Source organism: Antennarius striatus, chromosome 7 (genome assembly GCF_040054535.1).
Source record: "Antennarius striatus isolate MH-2024 chromosome 7, ASM4005453v1, whole genome shotgun sequence".
Taxonomy (NCBI): domain Eukaryota; kingdom Metazoa; phylum Chordata; class Actinopteri; order Lophiiformes; family Antennariidae; genus Antennarius; species Antennarius striatus.
Genome location: NC_090782.1, coordinates 23,493,400 through 23,517,507, shown reverse-complemented (window position 1 = coordinate 23,517,507; position 24,108 = coordinate 23,493,400). Strand labels below are relative to the sequence as shown.

The window sequence follows — 24,108 nt, the reverse complement described above, 5'->3', positions numbered from 1 at the left end:
TCTTTGCTTTTGTTGTCTTCGTCTTTATCAAGCCCTCCACCCCCTCAAAGCCTCCGACTGCGTTTGGGCAGCGAGTCTCAGCTTGAAGTCTGAAGCCCTGGTTACTTATAATCTAGGTATTGTTCAGCTGTTACTCTTCTGTTTCTCCAGATGTTGCTACAAAATTCAAAATCATGCTTCGAATCTTGATAGAGGAGTTATTGAACACTTTTACATTAACTTTGTCACGCTTACGCATATTGAATAATGATATAACAATCAATGGAAACCAAAATCATCAACCCAACAAATACTGGATTGGATTTTTGCTTCCATTTCATGTTTTGTTTGGTATAATTGTCCAAAACCTTGGAGACGGCTAAGAAAGCAACCACAACGGTTCCCTTTGAAAGACTAATTAACGTCAACACAAACGAGACAACATGAATCCAGCCGTGGTTTAAGAAACACATTCATTTTTAATGTGAAACATGAAAAATGGAAATGCATTGTTGGGAAAAAAAAAACTTTTTTAATACATAAAAATGTTTTCTCAACAGCAAAGGGTAACAGGAAATCAGGTTCTAAAAGCGTATTTACAGAACGATGGACAGCGTGTTTGCCACCATCTGAATGGCCCTCAGGGGGTCGACGACGTCCTTCAGCTTGTCCTTCCTGAGAACCCAATCAGGTGCAAACCTGGAAAACAAAAACAGAACGTCAATTACCGCCAACACACACACACACACTAAATGTGACACACTCTGTGTTGCACGTGTGTCTGTTTACGCATACTTGGGTGGGGGGCGGGATTTACGAGGCGTGGCCTGAATGAAGAAGCTCCCGTTGACCGACGCGTTCATCTTCTGTTTGATGACCGTCCTCTCGGCATCCATCTTGTGTTTGCGAGCGGTGAGGCGATAAATGCTGCTTATCCTATCCAAGACCTTGGGTAGCTTCATCACCTCCTAAAAACATTTCAAAACCTTGAATTACTTTTTGCAGGACTTCATTGGATGTTTGTGAAATGTAGACTTTCCACAGATCTGTACGTAGGACTTTGTACCGACCACGGCTCGGTGCTTGTCTTGCAGGAGGAGAGCGAGGAGGAAGCAGGTCTTGGTGAAGATGCTGCCGCCCTTATCCGCCACTTTATCCCCCGCCTTCTCCCGGTAACGCTGCAGCAGGTCCAGCAGCGTCTCCACAGAGTTCTCCACCGAGTACACAGCCGCGGTGGTTTTGTGGTACTGAGGAAACAAAGAGAAACTAAAATGACCTTTTTAATGAAGTCATTTTTGCATCGATGTGAGAACACGAAAGCTTAAAGAGAGGAATGATTTTGTACATTTTAGCCTTGCTAGCAACTGTTACTTGCTCTATTCGCTTCCAAAGTCCACAAAGGGAAAAATCTATAGAGACAAACATTGAATGACAAATGAATGAAACTTCTAAACAAATGAAGTGAAAGGTAAGAATAATGTCAAACACCTGCTCCTTCTGACAGAAGCATTTGAGAATCCCTTAGAACGCAATAAATTTGCCATCTAGTGGTGAGGATGAGGTACTGAAGGACTTATGTCAGTGTCAGTATTCAGATCAACGGTTGTTTATTTCTAACTGAACAGTTTCACCTGGACTACATACTAGGTGGTCTCTTTTTTTACTCTAATGAATACGTTTGATGCATTTGCTCCATCTTGACTTTCATAGTCTGGTAACCTCAGCGACACAGCAGAACAGGAACTGAACCTGGACCTGGACCATTGACCTTCACGGTCACTATTGTAACACTTGAACGAGACGTGCTATTGGAAAAATCTCACGGTTCCTGAAAGTACAGAAGTTGGGCTTCTCTAGCGGTTGTAGATTCCGATTGGTTTTCTGTAGTTTTGGAGGTTTTTAAATTAATTTTGCCAAACTAGGGTGATCAAAACATCCGTGACGATGTTGATGGTGACGTTTCTTCTGAAATTTTTACATTCAAACAAAGCAATATCCAGGTGGGATTTTGATGCATATATTTAAAAATGGGTTTTAAAGAACAAATCTGAGTGCAGAGCAGGTGAAGAAACACCAATCTCAGCTAATCTCACTGGTATTAAAACGTGAAGTTTACTCTTTTGTCAGACTATTAAAGTGATCATCAGCAACGGTAGTCACACAAACTTGGAAAGTAACACGGTTGTAAAGGGAAGAGCTTGACATTTCCATTCAAACCAGTCTTGAGTTCGTACCTTGGAGAGGTTCAGGAGGATCTGGATGGAGAACGTGATGACGTCCATGCAGGGGACGCTCCTGTTGCAACAGCGGATGAGTGTGAAGATGACGTCAATGGCGCCGCTCTCCACCAGACGCTCGCAGCACTCCGGGGACAGCCTGGTGGCAGTTTCTGAGTAACCAAAACCAACACGCCATTGAAGTTTTGGTAGTTTTCCTTCCCCACATGGCTGAAAACACGCTAACAGGTGGTGTCGGTCGATGCAACCACTTAAAAATAGCTCGCCTTGCATACCCCCTGCAGGACACCCAACCTGACCCCCATTGTGTGCAAACAAAGAAGTCTTACCCAGGTTCTTCAGGGCCTCGAGGATGTAGGAGAAGTGTTTGTATCGTAGGAGGAACTCCAGGGCAGAGGAGGTCTTGTTGCGCAGCTTGTCCTCCTCTCGGACGGCGGCCGAGACTTTGAGGAGGCGATGCCTCAGCTTCACCACTTTAGGGTTGTCATTTAACTGACGGGAGCGGTATCCTCTCCACAAGGCCTGGATGGAGGGCAGCGTTAGCATTAGCTGGTGATCATTGGAGATCGCCCTTTATGACGGAAGGCAAATAATTTTTCCAGCTTGTTAATCAATGCGTGAATGAAACAGTCACGTCCTGCTTTCATTCCGCGAAGACTTCGGATTCCTGACTTAAACTCAAAACATCGGAGCAAATTTTAATTTAATTTTAATTTAATACACTGTTATAATCCCTGAAGGGAAATTAAGAACGCACACCGATCGTCCCACCTGGGCTTTGAGGATGCCTTGTTCGACTCTCCTCTGTCGCCTCAGGAGAAGGAATTTCCGGATGGTCTTCTGGATGACGGATGCGGCTTTGTGGCGACAGGCCAACCAGCGCCTCACCGCTCTCTGGGCGAGGACTACCTTCCGTCTGTCCTCCAGGTAACGTTTCCTCTGCTGCATCGATCTCACCCAACGCTACAAAAAAAAAAAAAGGGGAAACCCTTTTAAGAAATGTACTTGAATCTTCACTGATACATTTATCAGAAAAATGACACTCGACTGAACCTGTATAGTGACGACACAATGGATTTGTCTTCTGGCTGACTCCAGAGCCCAGTGGGCTCTCAGAGCTCTTTGGATCTTTATGGCGCTGACATGGTGGAAGACCGCCGAAGCAAACCGGAGCCTTCGCTCTGCCTTGGCTGCCTCTAGTGCCTGAAAACAAAGGAGTGCAGATTTGTTTTGTTTAGCCTACAATAATTATTGCATTTCTTGTTACAAATACCCGACTTAACTGATTGCTAAAGATCTGTAAGAAAAACAAATGCAATTTTTGAAGTCTAACAGAGTTGGGAAGAATATCGAACACTTTACCTTTCGCCTTGCAATCCACGCTCGGTAGTGTGTCTGGAGTGTGATCGCTGCTCTTCTCATTCGGATGTAGTTACTCCTCTCCAACCGACGACGCTGCACTGCCCGGACCCACCGCTGAAGTTTCACAGCTGCCTCCCTCTTCCTTTCGAAGATCTGCCTCTGCACTGAGCACCTCCAGTATGACTGGATCACAACGGCTGCTTGATTCTGACATCTGATGTCCCTCCTGACCAACCAGCCTCTAAGTGCTGCCTGAAGAACGACGGCCGAACGTCTGATTTCCAGGAACTTCTTCCTCTCTTGCCTCTGAAGCAGACACGAGCGGTAGCGTCTCTGGATAATGATGGCGGACAGACGCATGGCCTGGAACTTCACCTCCTCTCTGTGTCTCCTGAATGCAGACTGGATGACGGTAGCAGCTTGATTCCAGACACGGACTTCCTTCCTGGCCTGCTGGCCTCGGTACACTGCCTGGAGGAGGACTGCCGCCTTACGACGTTTTTGGTATTCTCGCATTTGTTCCTTTGCTGCCACCGTAGCCCGATACCTCCTCTGGACGGTGAGGACTGACGACTTCAAGGTGAGGAACTTCTTGCGTAGGCAACGCGTCCTGTAAGCTCTCTGGACAACACTGGCTGCCCAATGCCTTTGTTTAATCAATCTTCTGGATTTCATTCCACGGAAGGCAGCCTGCAGGTTGATGACTGCCGTCCTCACATCTTGGTAATGTTTCACCTCAACGTTTCTTTGCATGTTGGCTCTAAACCTCTGCTGTAAGATGCGGACTGCCCAGCGTTGCCTCCTGAAGACTGTCTGCTGTTGGTACCTCTTGAAATTTGCTTGAATGACGGTAGCTGCTTTGTGCATCTTGGCGATGTTGTGTCGCACACAAAGACCTCTGAAAGCCGCCTGAAGGACGACGGCCGAACGTCTGATTTCCAGGAACTTCTTCCTCTCTTGCCTCTGAAGCAGACACGAGCGGTAGCGTCTCTGGATAATGATGGCGGACAGACGCATGGCCTGGAACTTCACCTCCTCTCTGTGTCTCCTGAAGGCAGACTGGATGATGGTAGCAGCTTGATTCCAGACACAGACTTCCTTCCTGGCCTGCTGGCCTCGGTACACTGCCTGGAGGAGGACTGCTGCCTTACGAAGTGTTTCATATTCTCGCATTTGTTCCTTTGCTGCCACCGTAGCCCGATACCTCCTCTGGACGGTGAGGACTGACGACTTCAAGGTGAGGAACTCTTTATGTAGGCAATGAGTCCTGTAAGCCCTCTGGACAACACTGGCTGCCTGATGCTTTTGCCTGATGATTCGTCTGGATTTCATTCCACGGAAGGCAGCCTGCAGGTTGATGACTGCCGTCCTCACATCTTGGTAATGTTTCACCTCAATGTTTCTTTCCCTGTTGGCTCTAAACCTCTGCTGTAAGACGCAGACTGCCCAGCGTTGCTTCCTGAAGACTGCCTGCTGTTGGTACCTCTTAAAATATGCTTGAATAACCGTAGCTGCTTTGTGCATCTTGGCGATGTTGTGTCGCACACAAAGACCTCTGAAAGCCGCCTGAAGGACGACGGCCGAATGTCTGATTTCCAGGAACTTTTTCCTCTCTTGCCTCTGAAGCAGACACGAGCGGTAGCGTCTCTGGATAATGATGGCGGACAGACGCATGGCCTGGAACTTCACCTCCTCTCTGTGTCTTCTGAATGCAGATTGGATGACGGTAGCAGCTTGATTCCAGACACGGACTTCCTTCCTGACCTGCTGGCCTCGGTACGCTGCCTGGAGGAGGACTGCTGCCTTACGAAGTGTTTGGTATTCTCGCATTTGTTCCTTTGCTGCCACCGTAGCCCGATACCTCCTCTGGACGGTGAGGACTGACGACTTCAAGGTGAGGAACTTCTTGCGTAGGCAACGCGTCCTGTAAGCTCTCTGGACAACACTGGCTGCCCAATGCCTTTGTTTAATCAATCTTCTGGATTTCATTCCACGGAAGGCAGCCTGCAGGTTGATGACTGCCGTCCTCACATCTTGGTAATGTTTCACCTCAACGTTTCTTTCCCTGTTGGCTCTAAACCTCTGCTGTAAGATGCGGACTGCCCAGCGTTGCTTCCTGAAGACTGTCTGCTGTTGGTACCTCTTAAAATATGCTTGAATAACCGTAGCTGCTTTGTGCATCTTGGCGATGTTGTGTCGCACACAAAGCCCTCTGAAAGCCGCCTGAAGGACGACGGCCGAATGTCTGATTTCCAGGAACTTCTTCCTCTCTTGCCTCTGAAGCAGACACGAGCGGTAGCGTCTCTGGATAATGATGGCGGACAGACGCATGGCCTGGAACTTCACCTCCTCTCTGTGTCTCCTGAATGCAGACTGGATGATGGTAGCAGCTTGATTCCAGACACAGACTTCCTTCCTGGCCTGCTGGCCTCGGTACACTGCCTGGAGGAGGACTGCTGCCTTACGAAGTGTTTGGTATTCTCGCATTTGTTCCTTTGCTGCCACCGTAGCCCGATACCTCCTCTGGACGGTGAGGACTAACGACTTCAAAGTGAGGAACTCCTTGTGTTGGCAATGAGTCCTGTAAGCTCTCTGGACAACACTGGCTGCCTGATGCTTTTGCCTGATGATTTGTCTGGATTTCATTCCACGGAAGGCAGCCTGTAAGACGACAGCAGCGTTTCTTTTAACAGTCAGACTTTGCATCTCCTCTCTCATTTTCTTCGTAGCCCTGTAACGGGCTTGCAATACTCTTGCAGCCCAGTGGAGCTTCTTAAAGTTCTTTCTATCGCGGTATTTTCGGAAGTGAGACTGTATTCTAACAGCTGCTGCGTGCTGGGTATGCAACTGCTTCCTGATTTTACAACCCCTGTAGGCCGCCTGCAGGCGAATGATGGCCCTACGCTTTGACAGGTAGTCTGAGCGGTCCTTTCTTGCCAGTATACCTCGTCGGTACCTTTGCTGACAAACCGAAGCTGCAGCCTTGATAGCGAGGAACCTTTTCCTATCCCGAATGGCAAGGAATTTTCTCTGAATGATTGCAGCTGCTCGGTGCATATCTCCCATCATCCTCCTGGCCCTGTGGCCACGATATGCCGCCTGGATGACGACAGCGGCGGATTTCATATCTCGGTACCGCCGCCAGTCTTTACCCCGGAGCATTTTGGCCCTGTAGCGTTCCTGAATTATGATGGCAGCACACTTGGTGGCCAGGTAAGCTACTTGAATTCTGTGCATCCTAAATTGTGCTTGGATTGCTCGGGCAGCTCTGTGCCTCCTCTGTAGCTCTCTTCTCACTCTGAAGCCCCGGTAGGCAGATTGTAACGTCATGGCGGCCTGCTTTACCCTCCTGTATTTGTTTTGACATGCCCTACAAGCCACCAGAGCTCTGTATCTGCTTTGGATGATAACGGCTGCGCTTTGGAGGAGAACGTATTTATTCTTACATAAAAACATTCGAACTGAAGCCTGAATGATCGTTGCTGCCTGGTGCTTTTTCTTGAGCTCAGTCCGAACCCTCATTCCTCTGAATCCGGCCTGGACGGTAACGCAGGCCGCTCTGACGCGCAGGTAGGCTTTCCTCGTGTCATTTCCGACCATGCGAGCCCTGAAGCGCCGCTGAATGACTTCAGCTGCCGCCTTTTTCGACCTGTATTCTGATTGCGCTTTGTGCCGACGGTAGTTAGCCTGTATTAGCGTAGCACAGCGATGCCACGTTCCCATTCTCCTCCTGACAGCTCTGCCTCTCCAGTTAGCTTGCACGGTGAGCGCGGCATACCGAAGAGCATCGTAATCCTTCTTGGTCGAGCGTGCCAAAATCGTGGCTTTGTACTTTCGCTGTATAACAACAGCGGCTTCTCGCAGGAGCCGGTAGCGCGTTTGGGCGGCGCGCTTCCTAAAAGCTGCCTGAATCGCCGTCGCTGCTTTGTGCTGCATTTTCAGGGATTCCCGAGAAACTTTTCCGCGATAAGCCGCCTGTATGGCGATGGCGGCGCACCGCATCCTAACAAACGCTTGCCTTTCCACAGAGGCCCTGAACCAACGCTGGATGATGACGGCGGCGCACCTGATCTCGGCCACCTGTTTTCTGACAGCGTGGCCTCTGAAGGCGCTCTGGATGACGACCGCCGAGCGGTGCTGCAGCTTCAGCGCCTGAAAGCGGCGTCTCTGCGCGTGACCTCTGCATCGAGCTTGAATGAGCACCGCGCTTCGTTTCAGCGTCCTGTATTGGTAACAACACCTGTGCCTTCTGTACCAGGACTGAATCCTGACGGCAGCAGCGCGTCTTTTTGCCAGTTTTGCCTCGCACCATTTCTTAAATGCAGCTTGTATGACTCTGGCGGCGCCGTTTTCTGTCTCCATTTTCTGGGTTTTCCATCTCCTGTATCTTCTTTGCGTTTGAACCGCTGCATTTCTAAGGCAGAGATAATGTTTCCTCTCTTCTCTTGCAAGAACCGACGCTCGCCAGTATTTCTGAATGACCGTTGTCGCCCAGTAGATTCTTCCATAAGCAGAAGCCGCCCTCCTCATTCGCCATTGTGCTTGGACAACTATGACGTAGTGATTGAGGCGTTTATAAGCCTTCACGGCTGAAAACATCCTCCATTGAGCCTGCAGGGACAAAATGAGGAGCTTCAAACACAAGTTTTAAGGCATCCAGTCGGGAACCCTGGTCCTGTATGTTTGGTTCTCGTACACTCCTCCGGCACTGACCTGGATGACAGCGGCCGCTTTGTGCTGCAGAGCCAGAAGTTGAGCTCGTTTCTCCAGCCTCAGCCGGTTCCGGGTCGCGAACCCCCTCCAGACTGACTGGATGAGAACGGCAGCTCGATTCTGCCTCTCAGCTCGACGCCTCTGGAGGAAAGTTCTCACAAGTAACTGGATTTTCACAGCAGCTGAGTTTCTTTCCTGTAACCAAAGAAAAAGGAACATCATTTATGTACTACTGTTAGTTAATTTTAGATTTTGGTTTGATTCATCTAGAATACAATGGAACCATTCCATGTCTAACCTCTTCCTTGAGGTCTAGAACAGCGGTTAGTGTCAAAACTTTAAATGAAATAGAGCGTCTTTCTTTTTCAATGTGTAAACATGTAATTCCAACAGAATTTATACATTACACAATTTTTTTCTTACTTAAAATGTAATTGTTAAATATAAAAAAATCATTGTTGAGGATCTTTTTTTCAGTTTCCATAAACTTAATGCACTTAGACCTCATTTATATCTAAAAGGTTTGCGACATATGCACTGCAAGCATTATTTATTCAAAGGAAGGAATAAGTTCATGTGTTAGAATGCATATGCTAATTAAATAAATCATTTAGGAACATTTACAAAAAAAAACTGTTTAAAATCTTACAAACCACCAAATTGAATTATTGGTGCATGCTTTAAAAATACCAGGGTTAAACGAAGATGTAAGAATGAAGCAATCAGGATCTAGATTTTATTTTCTCTAACAGGTGAAGTCGCGTTCTTGTTATTGCAGATTTTTTCCATCATTTTGAAAAAGTTGTTGAAAATCAAAGATCAAATATCTTAAAAATAAGAACAACTTATGCTGATAAGACCAGAGCACAGAACACACTGGTGGATTCTTCAATCTATCATGCAAACTTTAGTCCAACCCTGATCGAATGAACTGACCTGAACCAACAGGAACCAAACTGGTTCCATTGATAGAAACCCCCCCTCCCCGAAGTCCAGCCGACATGAAACCCACCTGGTACGTTTGCAGATCCTTCTTCAACTTGTATTTCCTCCAGGCGTCCTGGATGACCCGAGCTGCTCTGGTTTCATTCCGGAGGTCGAGAAGACGAGCGCACAGGAAGGACAGGTACGACAGGACGACCTGGGAAGGAAGCGGTGTGAATGAGAGGGGGGGGGGTGTTTCAGACGTCTAGAGGTCGTTCTGGAATGAATGTCTGGATGTCTGAATTCCGTAACAATCGATGTGCATTTGATTCTGGTGCGGTCGCACCTTCTCATTGGGGATGGTGTTGGACATGTCAGCTGGGTTGATCATGGCTGGGACGCCGCCCAGGAAGGACACGGCGGTGTTAATCAGCCTGAAGTTGTTCTTCTCGTTCTCCAGCAACTCTTTAAATTCCACTGATGGAGAAAACGGGCCTGAAAACAACCATCAAAACATGAATACGATCCCTTCGTGCCTCAGACTTCCTAAATTCCAACTTTTCCACACTTAATAAACGTCTACTGGAACCCGGCTGACAGGTACCGTTCACGCCTGTCGGACCGGAGTCGAAGGAGCCGTCCGAGTCGCTGGCAGAGCAGCTGAGCTCCAGGCGGCCCCTCGGAGAGCACTCCACCGTCTGGGTGGTGCTGTGGCTGACGGCCCCCTCCGGCAGGAGGCTGGGGTGGTAGCGGTGGATGAGGCAGCAGAGGACGCGGCCGTCCGAGAACGCCACTGTGAAGTTCTCCACCTGCACAGTCGGACCAGATCATTTGAACCATACGTGATTCGTTTGTGAGCTGAAAATAAAAAATAAACCCACCTTCAGGCTGTAGAAGTCGCTGACGGCTCGGACCCACTCCATCAGCAGTGCCACTTTGGCGCTGCCGTGTTCGTACGGTGTCCTTGTCGCCGCGGCGCCGCCGGACTGCCATCCCTGATCAGCCTTCAGCGCCGCCAGCCGCCGTTTGGTCCTCAGGGTGGTCTGCAGGAAGCTGATCTCCTCCCTCAGCTGGTGCTCGTCCAGAATCACCTCCACCTGCAGAGACGAAAACGCCTCAAACCTCTGCACCACGGCGTCGATGAGAGGAAACGTCGAGCGAGCGGGTCCATTCGTACGTACGTGGAACGCAAAGATGATTTTCCACAAGAGGCTCAGTGTTTTCTCTCTGTGTCCGTCCACCACGTCTCTGGAATCAATGGCGGAGCCTGAAATTGGAAAAAACGTCTCTGAAACCATTCCAGGGTTTTGTGTGTGTGTGTGTGTGTGTGTGTGTGTGTGTGTGTGTGTGTGTGTGTGTGTGTGTGTGTGTGTGTAGGGGGGGTGTCTGCAACTGTTCGCTCTGATCTGAATTACCGTGCTCATCCTTCAGGTCGACCCCTTTGCTCCTGAGCACCTGCAGAGCGATGTCGACATTGTGAACCTTCTGCAGGCGGCTGATGGCCGGGAGGCGGAGCTTAGACGACAGACTCCAGTCCTGGACGAGGAGCTCCATCACACGTCTGCAAACGAACGTTAATCACTTCCTTTACGTGTTGTTCACTGAAGATAATCTGTTGATTTCACATCCCTGTCCCAACATTGAACCGTATTATTTTATTAAAAGATGTGTCGCTTTTTAATCTGTCAACATTATGCTGTTAAATTATCGTTACATCAGGACTGTAAAGAAGGTTTTTAAATAACAATATTCTGTATTGTTATCATTTTCAAGCATATATACAGTATATATATGTAAAACAAACGAGTTGCTATAGAACTTTTTACGGCGTGTCAGCCCAACCTTAATGATTCCACAAAGACGCATCTCTGCAAGATCTCTGATGTCTAACCAGAAAAGCGTTAGCGTCTCTTCTGGAGTATATTTGACCCCAAAATTTATATCTTTCCTAATCATCAAATTTCTGCGACAACTTTTATACATAATCCTCTCAAAAACCAGAGACCCGTGACGACTTAACCTCTCAGAAACGAGAATACACCAGCAGGGATATAAAACGGCACGGCGTTAAACCTCACGACGTCTCACTCACACTAGACGTATGCCGCATTTTAAATCCACTGCCAGATTCTTCACGGCGAAGTTGAACTCGTCCAGGGGCGTCTGGACGTGAGAGACGGGGAACCCCAGGTAGCCGAGGTGCCGCGAGAGGATTCCCTCCCCGCTGAGGAAGTCCCTGGAGAAGGCCAGGAGCAGGTCTTTACTCGTCTGCGGGGGCAAAACCACAGGAGATGCACAGCAGCGTTAACACAACACAAGTGTTCATAGATTAAAATTGAACCCAAAGTTCTTTATTACAAGAACCTCCAGTGTTTGACCTTTGACCTCTGGCCGTTCCCTTCATAAACAGTGAGAAACATTTTTGTCGCTGGCATCAGAAGACAGCGACCGACCTTAAACTCGGCGTCCGGGCAGAACAAACAGGGGTTGTGTTCGATCAGCCGCGACTCTTTGGCTTTGTCCAGGAAACACACCAGCAGGAGCAGTTTCTTCAGCGTGAAGCGCGACAGCGCCTCCTCGTGGCCTGACCAGGAAAAGACAAGGAGCTGTTAAAACATTTCAGAATCAGAAAGTTATTGATCCCTGCCGGAGAAATTGGTTAAAAATTCTTATAGGTGGAGGAAATCCTGACAGATTCCAAAATATTTGTTCCTTTAAAAACGAGACAAACAGAAAGCCTGAAATCACCTTAAGGATTATGGGATTGATTCGTTTTCTGAGGAAGTCAAGACATTTGTTCTGAAATTAAAATTTAGCTTCAAACCTTGCCCGACTGTGACTCCTGCAGAGCTGCTGATTAATAAGTAAGAATGTTAAATTAATCGTCAACCACTTCCCTAATCGATCAGCTGGTAAATATTTGGGGCAAAACCGCCCCCGCCGATTGTTTTGTGTGATGACTTGCTCTTTATTTTCGATCAATTTCGAACGTCGATCAGGTGCAGCTCTGAATTCCAGGTCACGCTGAATTATTCTGATCAATATCATTGTTAGATCAGTAATGCCATCCAGACCCCCACAGGTGCTTCCTGCTGCGTTGGTGGATCTTTAACCATCTGGACGTACCGTCTTTGTAGAGGTGAGGCACTTTGGCATGTCTGAACTCGGCGGCGATGTCCGGGTTCCAGAGGAGCCGCTGGAGGATGAACATGGCCAGACCCAAAGCGTCGCTGTTGCTCTCCAGCGAGATCAACTCCCCGTAGATCGTCTGAGAGGCGAGCGGCGTGGCGTTAGGAAGGAGAGGAAACCGACACAGATTGGAAAAGAAAAAAAAAAAAAAGAATCCGACCGGGTCTGAATACCTCCAGGCCGATGCGCAGCCACAGCGGGTTGTACGAAAGAAGCCAGTTGAGGACTTTGGTGCGTTCGCCTAAAAGACGGAGAAAAAAAACAGGAAATAAGTTAATTTTCAGCCGAACCAGTCAGAGAGGAGCGAAGCGCCGACCCGTACGTACCGATGTCGCGCCACAGATGGCGGTCTTTCCGGATCAGCAGCCTCCTGGCCTCCACCTCCAGCTCCAGCCTCTGGATGGCCTTCGCCATGGCCTCGGACGTGAACAGCTGGCAGGCGGCGCGGCGCAGGCGGTTCAGCTTGCGTCGGGCCGTGTAGGTGCTGAACGACATCTCCTCTCTGGTGGGGGCTTTGGGCACGCTGAACTTGCCGTCGCCGCCGCCCATCGCGATGGACACGGCGTTGACTACACCAGACGAGAGAAGCGTGTTCAGGCTGTTTGGACGATCTCCCGCCTCACTCCCCCCCCACCCCCACCTGACTCGTCTCACCTTTAGCGACCTCCGTGTTGACCTTGAAGTCGTCGGGCGTGAGGACGTAGTTGATCCACCAGGTGAAACCGCGCTCCTGCTTCTCCACCCACCTCTCGTCGTAGAACATGTTCTTGGCGGCGAACGGCATCGGGTGTCGCGGTATCGCTGGAGGAGAACCAGGTGAAGAGAAAGTTAAGAGAAATGAAAACCAAAACTCCTCTTTGGTGAAGCGTCTCTGGCAGTAGCCCACCTGTTTGGACCGGTTTGATGAAAGTCAGCTTCGACTGCGCCACGGCGACGACTCTCTTAGTCTTCCCAGAGGAAACGCCGGTCAACTTCACCGGACGAACGCCTGAGAGTCAGGAAAACATGCTGAGTGTCTGGTAGATAATTTAGGGATTGGGAGCTTTTTCAAAAGGCAAAAACGGATTAAATTGAATTCAGTCGTTTTAAATGGAGCTCAGTGACGGAACGGATTCGACTTGACTCTGGAGGTTCTGCTGCGTATCGATGGAATACCTCTAGCAGCGGGTTTGGAGCGTGGCTGGATCGCCTGAGCAGGAATCGCAGACGGTTCTTTCTTCTTCAGCGACGGCGTGGGGCGCACCGATCCTACAGGTGGGGAAAGCTTTTAAGGTAAATACAGAGACAGAGCAGAGATTGCACACACAGGTAAACGTATCACATGACGCATCACCTGCTCTCGTCTGGAGCCTCCTCTCCTGAACTATCTTCGCGGCCGCTGCTCTGCTCCTTTTGGCGCAGGCGGTTTTCCCAGCATCCTCCACTTTCCCCCCGTCCCTCTTCAGGTACTCCTCACTCTTCCTCTTCTTGCTGTTCACTGCTAAGTGGATGGGAAACGACTCTTCCTGGACGTACAGGGGGGCAGACGAAGGCGAACGCGGTTCGTGGATGCCTGGGTTCGACGTCGGGGGTAGAGGGGAAGACGAGCCCAGGGGGAAGGGGGTGAGGGTGGGGGAGGTAATGGCGATGGTGGCGGGTGATGGGGAGATGGGTGAGAATGAGAAGCGAGATGGAGCCACAGGTAGGGGGAAGGTGACGGGCGCGGCCGTGTCGTCACACGTGGGGTCTTGGCGACCCACAATGCCTGGTTCTATAACAGGAAGCCTCGGCGTTTCCGGTCCAGACTCACTCTGACTGCTGCCCTCCGACAGCTCCAGCGTTCTTTCTAACAGCCTCCGCCTCGACTTCTTGATTTTCCTCCCACTGGAGCCGTCGGCCGCGTCGGGCGCTTTACCTTTGGTGACCGTAGCCGAGGTAAAAGACGCCTTTTTGACCTTTCCTGCCTCGTCGGCGTTGCAAACAAAAGCATCAGTCACAACATTTTTACTGACGAAGAACGTCAGTCTGGGCTCGCCGGGCTCGGACCCCCGTGGGCTGACGGACGACGCCTTGAAGGCCCGATTGCCACTCTTGGATTCCAGGGAATCGGAGAAGCCGCAGCTGGAGCTGGAGTCTCCAGGGCTGGCGTTGAGATCCGAGTCGATGAGAGCCAGAGCATCTTTCAAAGACGGAACCTCCGCTCCGGGCGAGACGCCATCGGCGTCATCAGAAGGCGGTCTCTCTGAGTAAATGTGAGGCATGAGCTTCTTGAACCGCTCCGGCGTTCCGATCGGTGACAGTGTGGCGTTCAGAACCGAGACCAGATCTTTGCTAACGGGTTTCCCCATCAGGCTGGCGGGGCTGGCGGACATGTTGCCGCTGTCCATCAGCTTCCCAGATGGGATCAGGAGGTCGTCAGGAGAAATCCTCCGAGTGTGATGAACGCCGTCCAGGTCTGACGACATCACAGACCGCTGGGTGGGTTTCAACACCTTCATCTGTTCTGGTTTCAGGGGGTAAAGGTCAAGGGGACCAGTCCTGGAGACGGACCTCTTCCTAACAGCTCTGTCCTCATTGACGGAGGAGAGCGGGCTGCGAGGTTTGTCACGTCTGTATTGAGACTTGCGGATCACTTGGAACGTCTTATTGCTCGCCATCTTCAGAGGCTGGTCCGTTTTCTTCTTCCTGGGCGGCGCCGCCGCCTTTCCGTCCTCTCTTTTGTTTTTGATCGTGTCCCATAAGCTTTTCTGCAACACAAGGGAGACACTAATCCAAAATGATTTCCCCCCTCCATCCGAGAACAGAAATCAAAGCACAACAAGATCAATCAATCTGACTATAGTAATATCGATTAATCACTTTTTTCCCCCCCGTTCCTCTGCATCCCTTTGAGGTTATTTACCTTCTTCTTCTTTGGTGCTTCTGCTCTCCCAAGCATGACAGCCTGATGCTTAACGACCCCATTGGCGCTGATGATGAGGAGCTCCCTGATGCCCCCCTCCTCAGCAGGTGTCCAGGTTACCGTCAAACCGAACGAGCCTCCAGGCTGCCACACACAAATCACCAAATAAATAAATAAATAAATAAACAATTAAAAAAAAAAAAAGTCAAAATCAAAATCCAGAATTTGTTTATTTTTTTATTGTTAGCATAGCAGCTAATGGTTGATGCGCTGCACAGAGGAGGCTGTTAGCTAGATAGCTGTTAGCATTAGCCCGGCTCGTACCTCGATCGTAAACGTCCTGCGGTCCACAGAAAAGCCTTTACTCGACGGGATCTTTTCCACGGTGACCTCCGCTTCCGCGTCCTCCGTGGGGTTCTCGATTCGTAAAAGTGCCGCCTTGGATGTTCCCAGTTTCACGGCTCCGAACGTCAGGAAGGGAGCCCTGGAGAACTGGATCAGACTCAGCACCGGTACGTCGTTCTCCTTGTTGTTCTCCTTGTCTCTCCGTACCGGACTGAAGTCCAGAAATCCTCTCTGCGTCACCGCCAACGGTTCCGACATGATTAAATACTCAATAACGATTAAAAACAGTCGTTAAAAGACAGCTACATGTTTCGATATTAGCAAACGTTAAAGACATGCGACGTTCATCAACACCGAATTACATTCTGGTTTGAAATTCGGGCAGTACGCGTCGCCAGCCAATCATAAGCGAGGACTGAATGACAATTGAGCTGCAACCAACCAATCACACCTCGGCGAGGTTTTTTAAATCCTCGTAAGTCACGCCTATCAAAACAAGTCACAGCAGCGACAACACTAGAGAAAATAATGAATTTATCCTCCCAGTAATTTTTAAACTATGTCACTTGAGGTGAAAATAACACAAGAATTCGAACAACATTTAATAATTAAATATTCCAGAAGTTCAGTTCAACATCTCGTCTAAAACAAATACTTGTCCCGATATTTTGATATTGATTGATGACGTAAATGTCTACACGATCTTTGCGTCACCACGTCGTGTTAGTGTGGGATGTGAGATATGAATATACCGGCGTCCAAATCTGACGTCGTCACCAGGTGGTTACGTTTATAATGAGTCGTGGAAGATATTGTTGTCACCGCTCGGATAGCTCGCCGTGATCGTATAGTGGTTAGTACTCTGCGTTGTGGCCGCAGCAACCCCGGTTCGAATCCGGGTCACGGCAGTTTTTGTTAAGACAGTTTTAAGAGATTACATTTTACATTTTACACATAATTAATGATTACCACTAAAATACTGTACTTAGTCTATAAATCAATCCGTCATCCGAAATGATACCGTCGAAATTATAAATACTACATTGTCAGTATTTTCTGCTGTTTTGGGAGTAATGTACTGCATCTAATGTTAAATCCTCATTAAATTGTACGTTCTATAGATCGATAATATAGTAAGTAAATTGTAGAGTAAACTGCATCTTATACTATGCGCTAATGAGTAAAAATGTAATTGACCTTCAGGTGGGAAATTGACACCAACTAGTTTTGACACCAGTTGTGATATTAAAATGTTTACTTTCAATAAAATTAAATGTAAAATAAAATTACAAATAATTAAAAATAAAAATATAATTATAATAAAAATAAACGTTAAATAAAAAATAAATTTAAAAATAAAATAAATAAATAAATAAAATATTCGACTATAGTGAAAAACCTGATCTACTGTTCCACTATTTAAAACACTGTTTAGTTAAATTCCCTGTATCTATTTATAAAAACATTACATTTGTTCTGTTCAGTTGCACATTACTCTTAATAGGAAACATTTTTCTAATCCTGTTGTGATAAATCACGTTAACAAAAAGCCTCAAAGGTCAAACAATTGTCTGTGTTATCTGTCAGGAAAGATTTACAGTACTGTAATGTGTCCTGTTAGCAGGTATTAGCAGTTCTATAGCTGTGACTTGAGTTACCCATCCTCCTCAGCACATCTTTGTCTTGCCTGTATTTAGCCGCCCTCACTGAGCACTTATACAAAAGGAGACCGAGAAGCTGTGTTAAAGATCTCCTTCTGCGTGAGAACACAACAGTTCCCTCTTTCACCACCGCAGAGCCTCAGAAACACTCATTCTACTGTATTTTGTTTTGATTCCAGAGCGCCTGCGCGGGCGGCTTGGTCACGTGACCCGCGCCTCGTCCAATCCCGTGCCAGAAGCGCACGGCTCGTAATTTTGAACAGACGGAGTTCCGTCGGGCAGAACGACTCGTCCGCTGCTGCCATTGAAAAAAAAACCCAAACTGACAAACATACGACCCGGCATTTTCCCAGTAATGGATCCTTTTGTTTGTTCTGTTTGACGCGGCTTCGGTTCAGGTGGTCATGAGTTCGCATGTCATCACGCCCGGACCGTACCGAGCCACCAAACTGGTGAGTTTACCCCGGGTATTGATCTGGAATGCTAGCCGGAGGCTAACAGCTAGCTCAAAGGAGCTTCAATGGCGGCGCCGTAAATAAATATCTGACGTTATAAAACAACTTTTATCAGAGCGGTTTCAGACATTATGGAATGTTATAAACTAAAACAACAGTTGTTTCATTCAATTACACAACAAGAGTAGTTTTGTTTCCTTTGCATGTCGTTTCCTCAATATTTGTTAGTTTTAAAATCTGTGCCTTTAGCTCCATTTTCAGTGCATCATATGAGTTTATTAGTAGTTTTTTAGTGCGTATTATTAAAATATTTTGTGCTGCAGTCTCAGCAAAGCTGCTGTTTGGAGATAAACAGTGGAGGTATTTAATTAGGACTTGATCTTTATTTGTCACAGAGACATGGTGCCACAAAAAGGTCTTTTTTCAGCCACTCACAGTAATAATAATAACCATTCTGTCATTGAATTTCCAACAAGCTGAAGTTTTTGTGTTGCTTTTATCCTGATTTAAGGTGAAAAAATTCTTTACACTTCATGTTTTTTTGTTATTTGTATGGATGTGAGATAGAATCTTAAAGCGCATCATCAAGATTGTGACTCCTGGATGATTCAGAGAAACGCCCAGAGCTAAAACTGTTGTTTTTTTTACAATAATAACAACTCAAAGTCTCAATACAATAAGTTTTGACATATTGAAATCGGCCATGAATGACCTTGACCTAACTTAGGAGTTCAGCGCTGCTTTGTTCTGTCTGTTGTTTGCATTCATTGTGGAGATTTTCCCTTCGGCAGCGCAAGAAAAATAAAGATATACCAACAGAACCAGTTCGTCCTGGTTCTGTTACAGTCAGCAACATCCATCAGTACACATAATCTGAGCATGAAATCAAGTCACCGTAGAAGTTGGCTTGTGCTAAACCTTTTGTCTTCTTGTAGTGGAATGAAGTCACTCGTCTGTTCAGGGCTGGTATGCCCGTCAGGAAACATCGCCAGAACTTTCGCCACTATTCCTCCTGCTTCACTGCTTCTGCCGCCGTGGATTGGCTTCACCAGCTGCTCTGTAGCAACAGCAACTTCGGCCCTGATGTCACCCGGCAGCAGACGGTGCAGCTCCTCAAGAAGTTTCTGAAGAACCACGTGATCGAAGACGTGAAGAGTCGATGGGGCTCAGAAGATTTTGAGGACAACAACATGTTGTACAGGTGGGCAGATTTTAGAGAAATATAACTTTCTGGAATCATCAGTAAAATGTCATGAGGTTAATTATTCAATTGCATCTCCATGTCTTCTCTTTCTGCTCAGATTTCCTTCCACCTCTCCTCTGAAGCCCATTCCCTGTCCAGCTCCAGTCTCAGCGCTGAACTCCATCAAGAAAAGGCCTTCATTCAGGGACAAGGAAGGTTTCTTCAGGTTTAAGGCAACAAAGAAGCATGACAGGGAGACACAGGTCAGTTAGACTGGATTTAAAAGTTGTGTATAAAGAAATAAATGAACACATCGTGTGATGGTTCATCCTCTGGTTGTACCTTTCAGGAGAATGTGGCTCCCACCCTTGAATCAGGAGGAGATAATCAGACAGTGGGAGAGCGGGTGGAGCGACGGGAGCTGACGGCGGAGGATGAACGGGAGATCTGGAGAGACATGACCCTGACCCAGTATTTACATCCACATTGAACTGAATAGTCGTGTCATAATAAAGTCCAGCGTGACTTATATTATCAGAACGGAATCACAAATATGTCACAAACCCTGGTTGTATTGATCTGATTGTTTAACCGTTTGTGTTTCAGTCTGCAGAAGATTCTGCATGTGGCTTCTCTCGACGAGGTTCTGGACCCACGTTGTGTAAACCCGCAGAACATCATCCATAATATGACCAAAGTCAACAAGCACGGCGTGGTCACACTGGACGACAAGACCAGTAGGATGATTTCTTTAAAAATATATTGCAAAAAGCATCCTGATTGAATTTTATCTCCTGTGTTCAGCCCGCCCGAGGGCATTTTTCCTTCTCAGCTTAATGTCTGCTCTGTCTCTTCAAATATCGTTAGCGTTAAAATCACCCAACCAGTATAACATGTCGATCGTCTTTCTAGATGACCTTCCGCACTGGGTTCTGTCTGCCATGAAGAGTCTGGCCAACTGTGAGTACTGAGGCTGGAACGTCGCAGCATTTTCTGTGTACAACTTTCCTACAAATGCTTAATGAGCTCCGTGTCCTCAGGAATCAGCACTCTTCGTACATCACGTTAAATCTGTGCACATGTCGGAGCTTCTAATCCACCTTTCTCCATCCTTGGGGGGGGCCGTACTAACCCGTGGTTTTATTTCTAGGGCCCAAGTACGACACGGCGCAGCCGTCCTACCCCGGCTTTGAGCGAGACGTCTTCAAAACGGTGTCGGACTACTTCTACGGCCTCCCACAGCCACTGCTCACCTACGAACTGTATGAACTCTTTATCAACGTCCTGGGTAGGTGTCCTCTTGTTTCTCGTGTCTGTGACCTCTAACGGTGCCCTCTGACCTCTAATAGAGGGTTTTGTTGTTGTCCTTTGTGTTTGTGGAGTCCTAAAAGCGATGCGTATGCCTGTTTTGTGTCGTCTCTGACCGGCGCAAGTTTAAACTAACTCGACCCTCTCCCCCCCTCCTCCTCCATTGTCTGCTTGCACTGACACCCTGCCTGCACTTCCTGCCTCTGTCTCTGCTTCTGCTCTCAGTGTTCAGTGGGTACGTCGCGGCGCCCACCGCTCACCAGCATGGTAAACGCAAGAAGGCCGACCTCCCCTCAGCCCCGCCTCCAGCCAAGGCGTTTTTCCGCTCCACCGAGTGTCTCCTCCTGTCGCTGCTCAGACAGGGGGCGTGCGACGAGACGGAGTCCCCGATGAGGGAGGTGCTCGGCGGGAAGCTGCAGTCGCGATGCGGCGGCAACAACTTGAGCGCCGCCGCTCCTCTGACGCATCAGACCCGGAGCTGCTCGCTGGAAACCTTCCTCGACGACTCGGCTCCCCTCACCCGACAGCAACTGTTCCTGTCCAATGACAGCCTGGCATCCTGTGTCCATAGCAACAGGAGCCAGAGTGACATCCCGGCGCTCCTCAACCCGGCTGACCTGGAATCGGGATCCGAACGGATCCCCGTTGTTTCTGAAAAACCTCCAGGAGGTAAAACCTGGAAGAGACCGTCTGTAGGTTCTGGAACGGGACTGTCCCTCAAACACAGGCCACGCCCCTTGAGGCCACGCAGCATGGGAAGCTGTCTGGACATCGTCATGGAAACCAGGGAGGAAGATATCATGAGTCGAGCCACCAGCTGCCTGAATGTGAACGCTTCTGCAACGCAGCAGCGCTCCCCCCCAGCTTCTCATCCTCCATCGCTGACTTCCTTCGACCCGTCGTCTTCGTCGTCGTCTTCTTCTTCTGCTGTGACCAAAGCACGAAGGTCTGGCGTGACGAGGGGCCCCGGGGGGCCCCGACCCGCCTCCAGTATCTCTAATCTTTGGATCCGCACTGCGCCCCCCGTGGTGCGGCGCTGCCTCAGCTCTCTGGACGTGTCAAAGCGCCGTCGACCCGCTTCGTTGTTTCGACCGCCGGTCCGCACACCGCCGGGCGACTCTGAGCCCCCACAACCCAAATCTGAGCACAGTAAGAGCCTCCCCCTCCCCCGTCTGTGTGTCTGCATGTCGATCCCGTCTCACTAACTCCATCTAACATCTAACATCTAACATCTGCTGCTAAGGAGCTCAGACACGGAGGTGGAGCTGTTTTCTCTGTGTCCACGCCTCAAATGTTTAACATTTCCAAAAGTTCAAGTAAATTTTAACGGAGCGCGAAAAGGAACGACACTTATGTTGAGGTTGTGTAGCACATTATAAGTCTGGTTCGTCTTAATGTGTCAGATTTACCTCCAGCGATCAATCACTCCAGATCAACCACTGTAAAGATCTGACCTGTGGGATGCTGGGTAAAATTTGACTGATTGTTAGCTAATGGCTTTAGTTTAGCTGACAGCAGCACAGAGACGGTTTGTTCACATCGACTTTAACCTCATTTATAGCTGTAGTTGATTAATCCGCTCATCTACGGCGGTGATGGACGAGTCACGCTAACGCTTTTAGACGCCATCGTCACCGCCGTTTCCCCCGTGTGTGTGAATGTGTGTGTGTGTGTGTGTAGGCGTCCTGCAGCCTCAGTCCGAGTGTGTGGCCGTCGAGGCCCTGCAGCTCTGCACCCTCCTCCTCCCCCCGGCGTCCCGCAGGAAGCTGCAGCTCCTCATGAAGATGATGTCGCGCATCAGTCAGAACGTGGACATGCCCCGCCTCCACCCCGCCATCGGCACTCGAACGCTGGTGAGAGCTCGTCTCCGTTTCTTCTTCTTCGTCTTCTTCTTCTTCACATTGGCGTATTGCCGTCTGGTCTTCATGGTTCCACCCCCCCACCACCACCTCCAGATGATTCACACCTTCTCCGGCTGCGTCCTGGGCAGCGCCGTGGAGTGCGACCTGGACGAGCTGTTAGCCACCAGGCTGGTGTCCTTCCTGATGGACCACCAGCAGAGCATCCTCTCAGTCCCAGAGTACCTGCTGGGCGCGATCAACGACCACATACAGTACCTCCGCTCAGTACAGGTACACGCCCCCTCCTGTCAACCGTCACAGCGTCCAATCGGATTCAGGGAATCCACACAGACGCGTCTTCTGTTCTGTCTCGTCCCACCCAGGTCCCGATCGACGGCGTTTCAAACGACAACGCAGATCCAGCTCGCGTTCCGGTGCCGATTCACACCTTCTGCCAGCAGATCAGCGGCGCCGAGTTTGAAAACCAAAGGATGGCGTCCACCCAGAAGGCCATGGAGGAGCTGCTGGACGTGCTGCTGACAGACCAGAACATGAGCGAGAAGAACCGACGCAAGAAGCTGAAGCAGGTAAAACCGTCGGGCGTTGGTGTTCCATAAAGTCTGGTTTAGAGGGAGGGATTTTATTTTGGTGACGTCATCGATGTTCTGCTTTAGTTTCAGAAGGAGTACCCAGAAATCTACAGGAGTCGCTTCCCTTCCTCCGACCGGGAGAGCAACAAACCAAAGATTAAACCCGCCCTCCTCAGCATCAGGAAGACCAAAGCGTTCGGCATCAGGAACTAGACCGACCCGAGTGACGTCACCGTTGTAGAAGTAACAGTCATTATGTCTGCAGTGATTGACGTGTGTTTACAACCTCAGAGTGCATTTTGGGAGAAATTTTAAGCAATTCTGACATTTGTGGTCCAGAAGGGAGAAATTAGATGATAGATTTCTTAATTTATATGATTGATGGCTTTAGGAGCAACGGTACGTCTTTGACATGTTGTCACGTCAAGTTTTTATATAGGTTGTGTAATTTTATATCGTAGATTGTCGTGTGTTGCTTTCAGTTGTGTGTGTTATTTTTCTGTTTCAAAGATGTTTTACATGCTTCTTTTTACGCACACAATTAATTTATTCATCGCCTCATCTTACAAAAAAACTTCTCATTGTTTTTGGGCCAGAAAACTAAAGTAAAATTTGCATCGGAGGTAGACTTTGTTTATGGCAAGCAAACATTCCACTCATTAAAAAGTTGGTTTATTAATATTAAAACTGAACACAAATTCCTTTAAAGTTTCACTAATACTTGTCATAATTTTGGGTAAATGTTTGCTACCTGTTTAAAGTCTCCTCCGGTAGTGAAGTGGTCATTGGCTGCTGCTTGATGTGGAGTTCTTGTCATTCATCTCTTTTCAGTGACGCTAACCAGCTATTGGTCGTCTTAGGTGCAAAACAGAACCCATAAATATCATCCCAAAACAACCGTCTACCTGTCTTGTCTTTTATTTATATGAAGTATTAGTTCTGTCCTGATGTGTTTGTCCTTCCTGTAAACCAGATGGTGTTTAAATGTCTTTTACAGAGAGGTGAATATCGTTCATCCCTCAGTTGTTCCCTTCCTTTACACTGTTTACTATGCAAAATCCTGGGAATAAAACTATTCAGCTATTAATGTGTGTTTGTGCTGATGTGTGCTTCTTATCGCTCAGGAGCTAGCTGTGTTCCACCTAAACAGATCAAATGTTAGCTAGCATCGCTAAAAGCGTAACGACTACAGTCCAAAACAAATGATAATAACCACAGAGGATGAACTTATCAACATCTCTGCATTAAATCTGATGAAGTAAAGTCGAAAATGTTCAGATTCACTCATTTTTAAATGGGTTTTGCCAATCCATCGGCCACACTCAATTCAGTCTTATCTGTGAGCCACACAGAGGTTAAAATATCAGCCGTATTGAAGTTAATCTTTACATAGGAGCACTTTTTTTACTCACTGCCCTTCATTCTTGTAATCTCAATGCA

The 24,108-nt window shown here is 48.3% G+C and overlaps 2 protein-coding genes and 1 non-coding gene across 3 annotated transcripts; 2 read left to right on the top strand and 1 right to left on the bottom strand.

Annotated features, from left to right (window-relative positions):
• Positions 1-433: 433 nt before the first annotated feature.
• Positions 434-15,971, bottom strand: aspm (assembly factor for spindle microtubules). Its single transcript, XM_068320307.1, has 26 exons — positions 15,610-15,971; positions 15,286-15,429; positions 13,738-15,130; positions 13,560-13,652; positions 13,291-13,392; positions 13,059-13,205; positions 12,731-12,973; positions 12,578-12,645; positions 12,342-12,483; positions 11,669-11,799; positions 11,308-11,483; positions 10,631-10,776; positions 10,397-10,482; positions 10,097-10,312; positions 9,820-10,024; positions 9,562-9,710; positions 9,304-9,432; positions 8,292-8,486; positions 3,579-8,189; positions 3,270-3,419; positions 2,988-3,179; positions 2,546-2,738; positions 2,214-2,368; positions 1,050-1,226; positions 775-947; positions 434-678 (listed from the first exon to the last, which is right to left on the bottom strand). The coding sequence occupies exons 1-26, from the start codon at positions 15,886-15,888 to the stop codon at positions 576-578; spliced, it is 9,798 nt and encodes a 3,265-aa protein (XP_068176408.1). The 5' UTR covers positions 15,889-15,971; the 3' UTR covers positions 434-575.
• A 495-nt stretch (positions 15,972-16,466) lies between these two features.
• trnah-gug (transfer RNA histidin (anticodon GUG)) lies at positions 16,467-16,538 on the top strand. Its single transcript has one exon. It is a non-coding gene; the product is annotated as a tRNA-His (tRNA).
• Positions 16,539-17,572: 1,034 nt separating this feature from the next.
• Positions 17,573-23,743, top strand: depdc1a (DEP domain containing 1a). The gene is made up of 12 exons (XM_068319639.1): positions 17,573-17,743; positions 18,682-18,947; positions 19,048-19,192; positions 19,279-19,400; positions 19,536-19,666; positions 19,842-19,889; positions 20,080-20,217; positions 20,463-21,386; positions 21,918-22,090; positions 22,193-22,369; positions 22,462-22,665; positions 22,753-23,743. The coding sequence occupies exons 1-12, from the start codon at positions 17,696-17,698 to the stop codon at positions 22,879-22,881; spliced, it is 2,505 nt and encodes an 834-aa protein (XP_068175740.1). The 5' UTR covers positions 17,573-17,695; the 3' UTR covers positions 22,882-23,743.
• Positions 23,744-24,108: the final 365 nt, after the last annotated feature.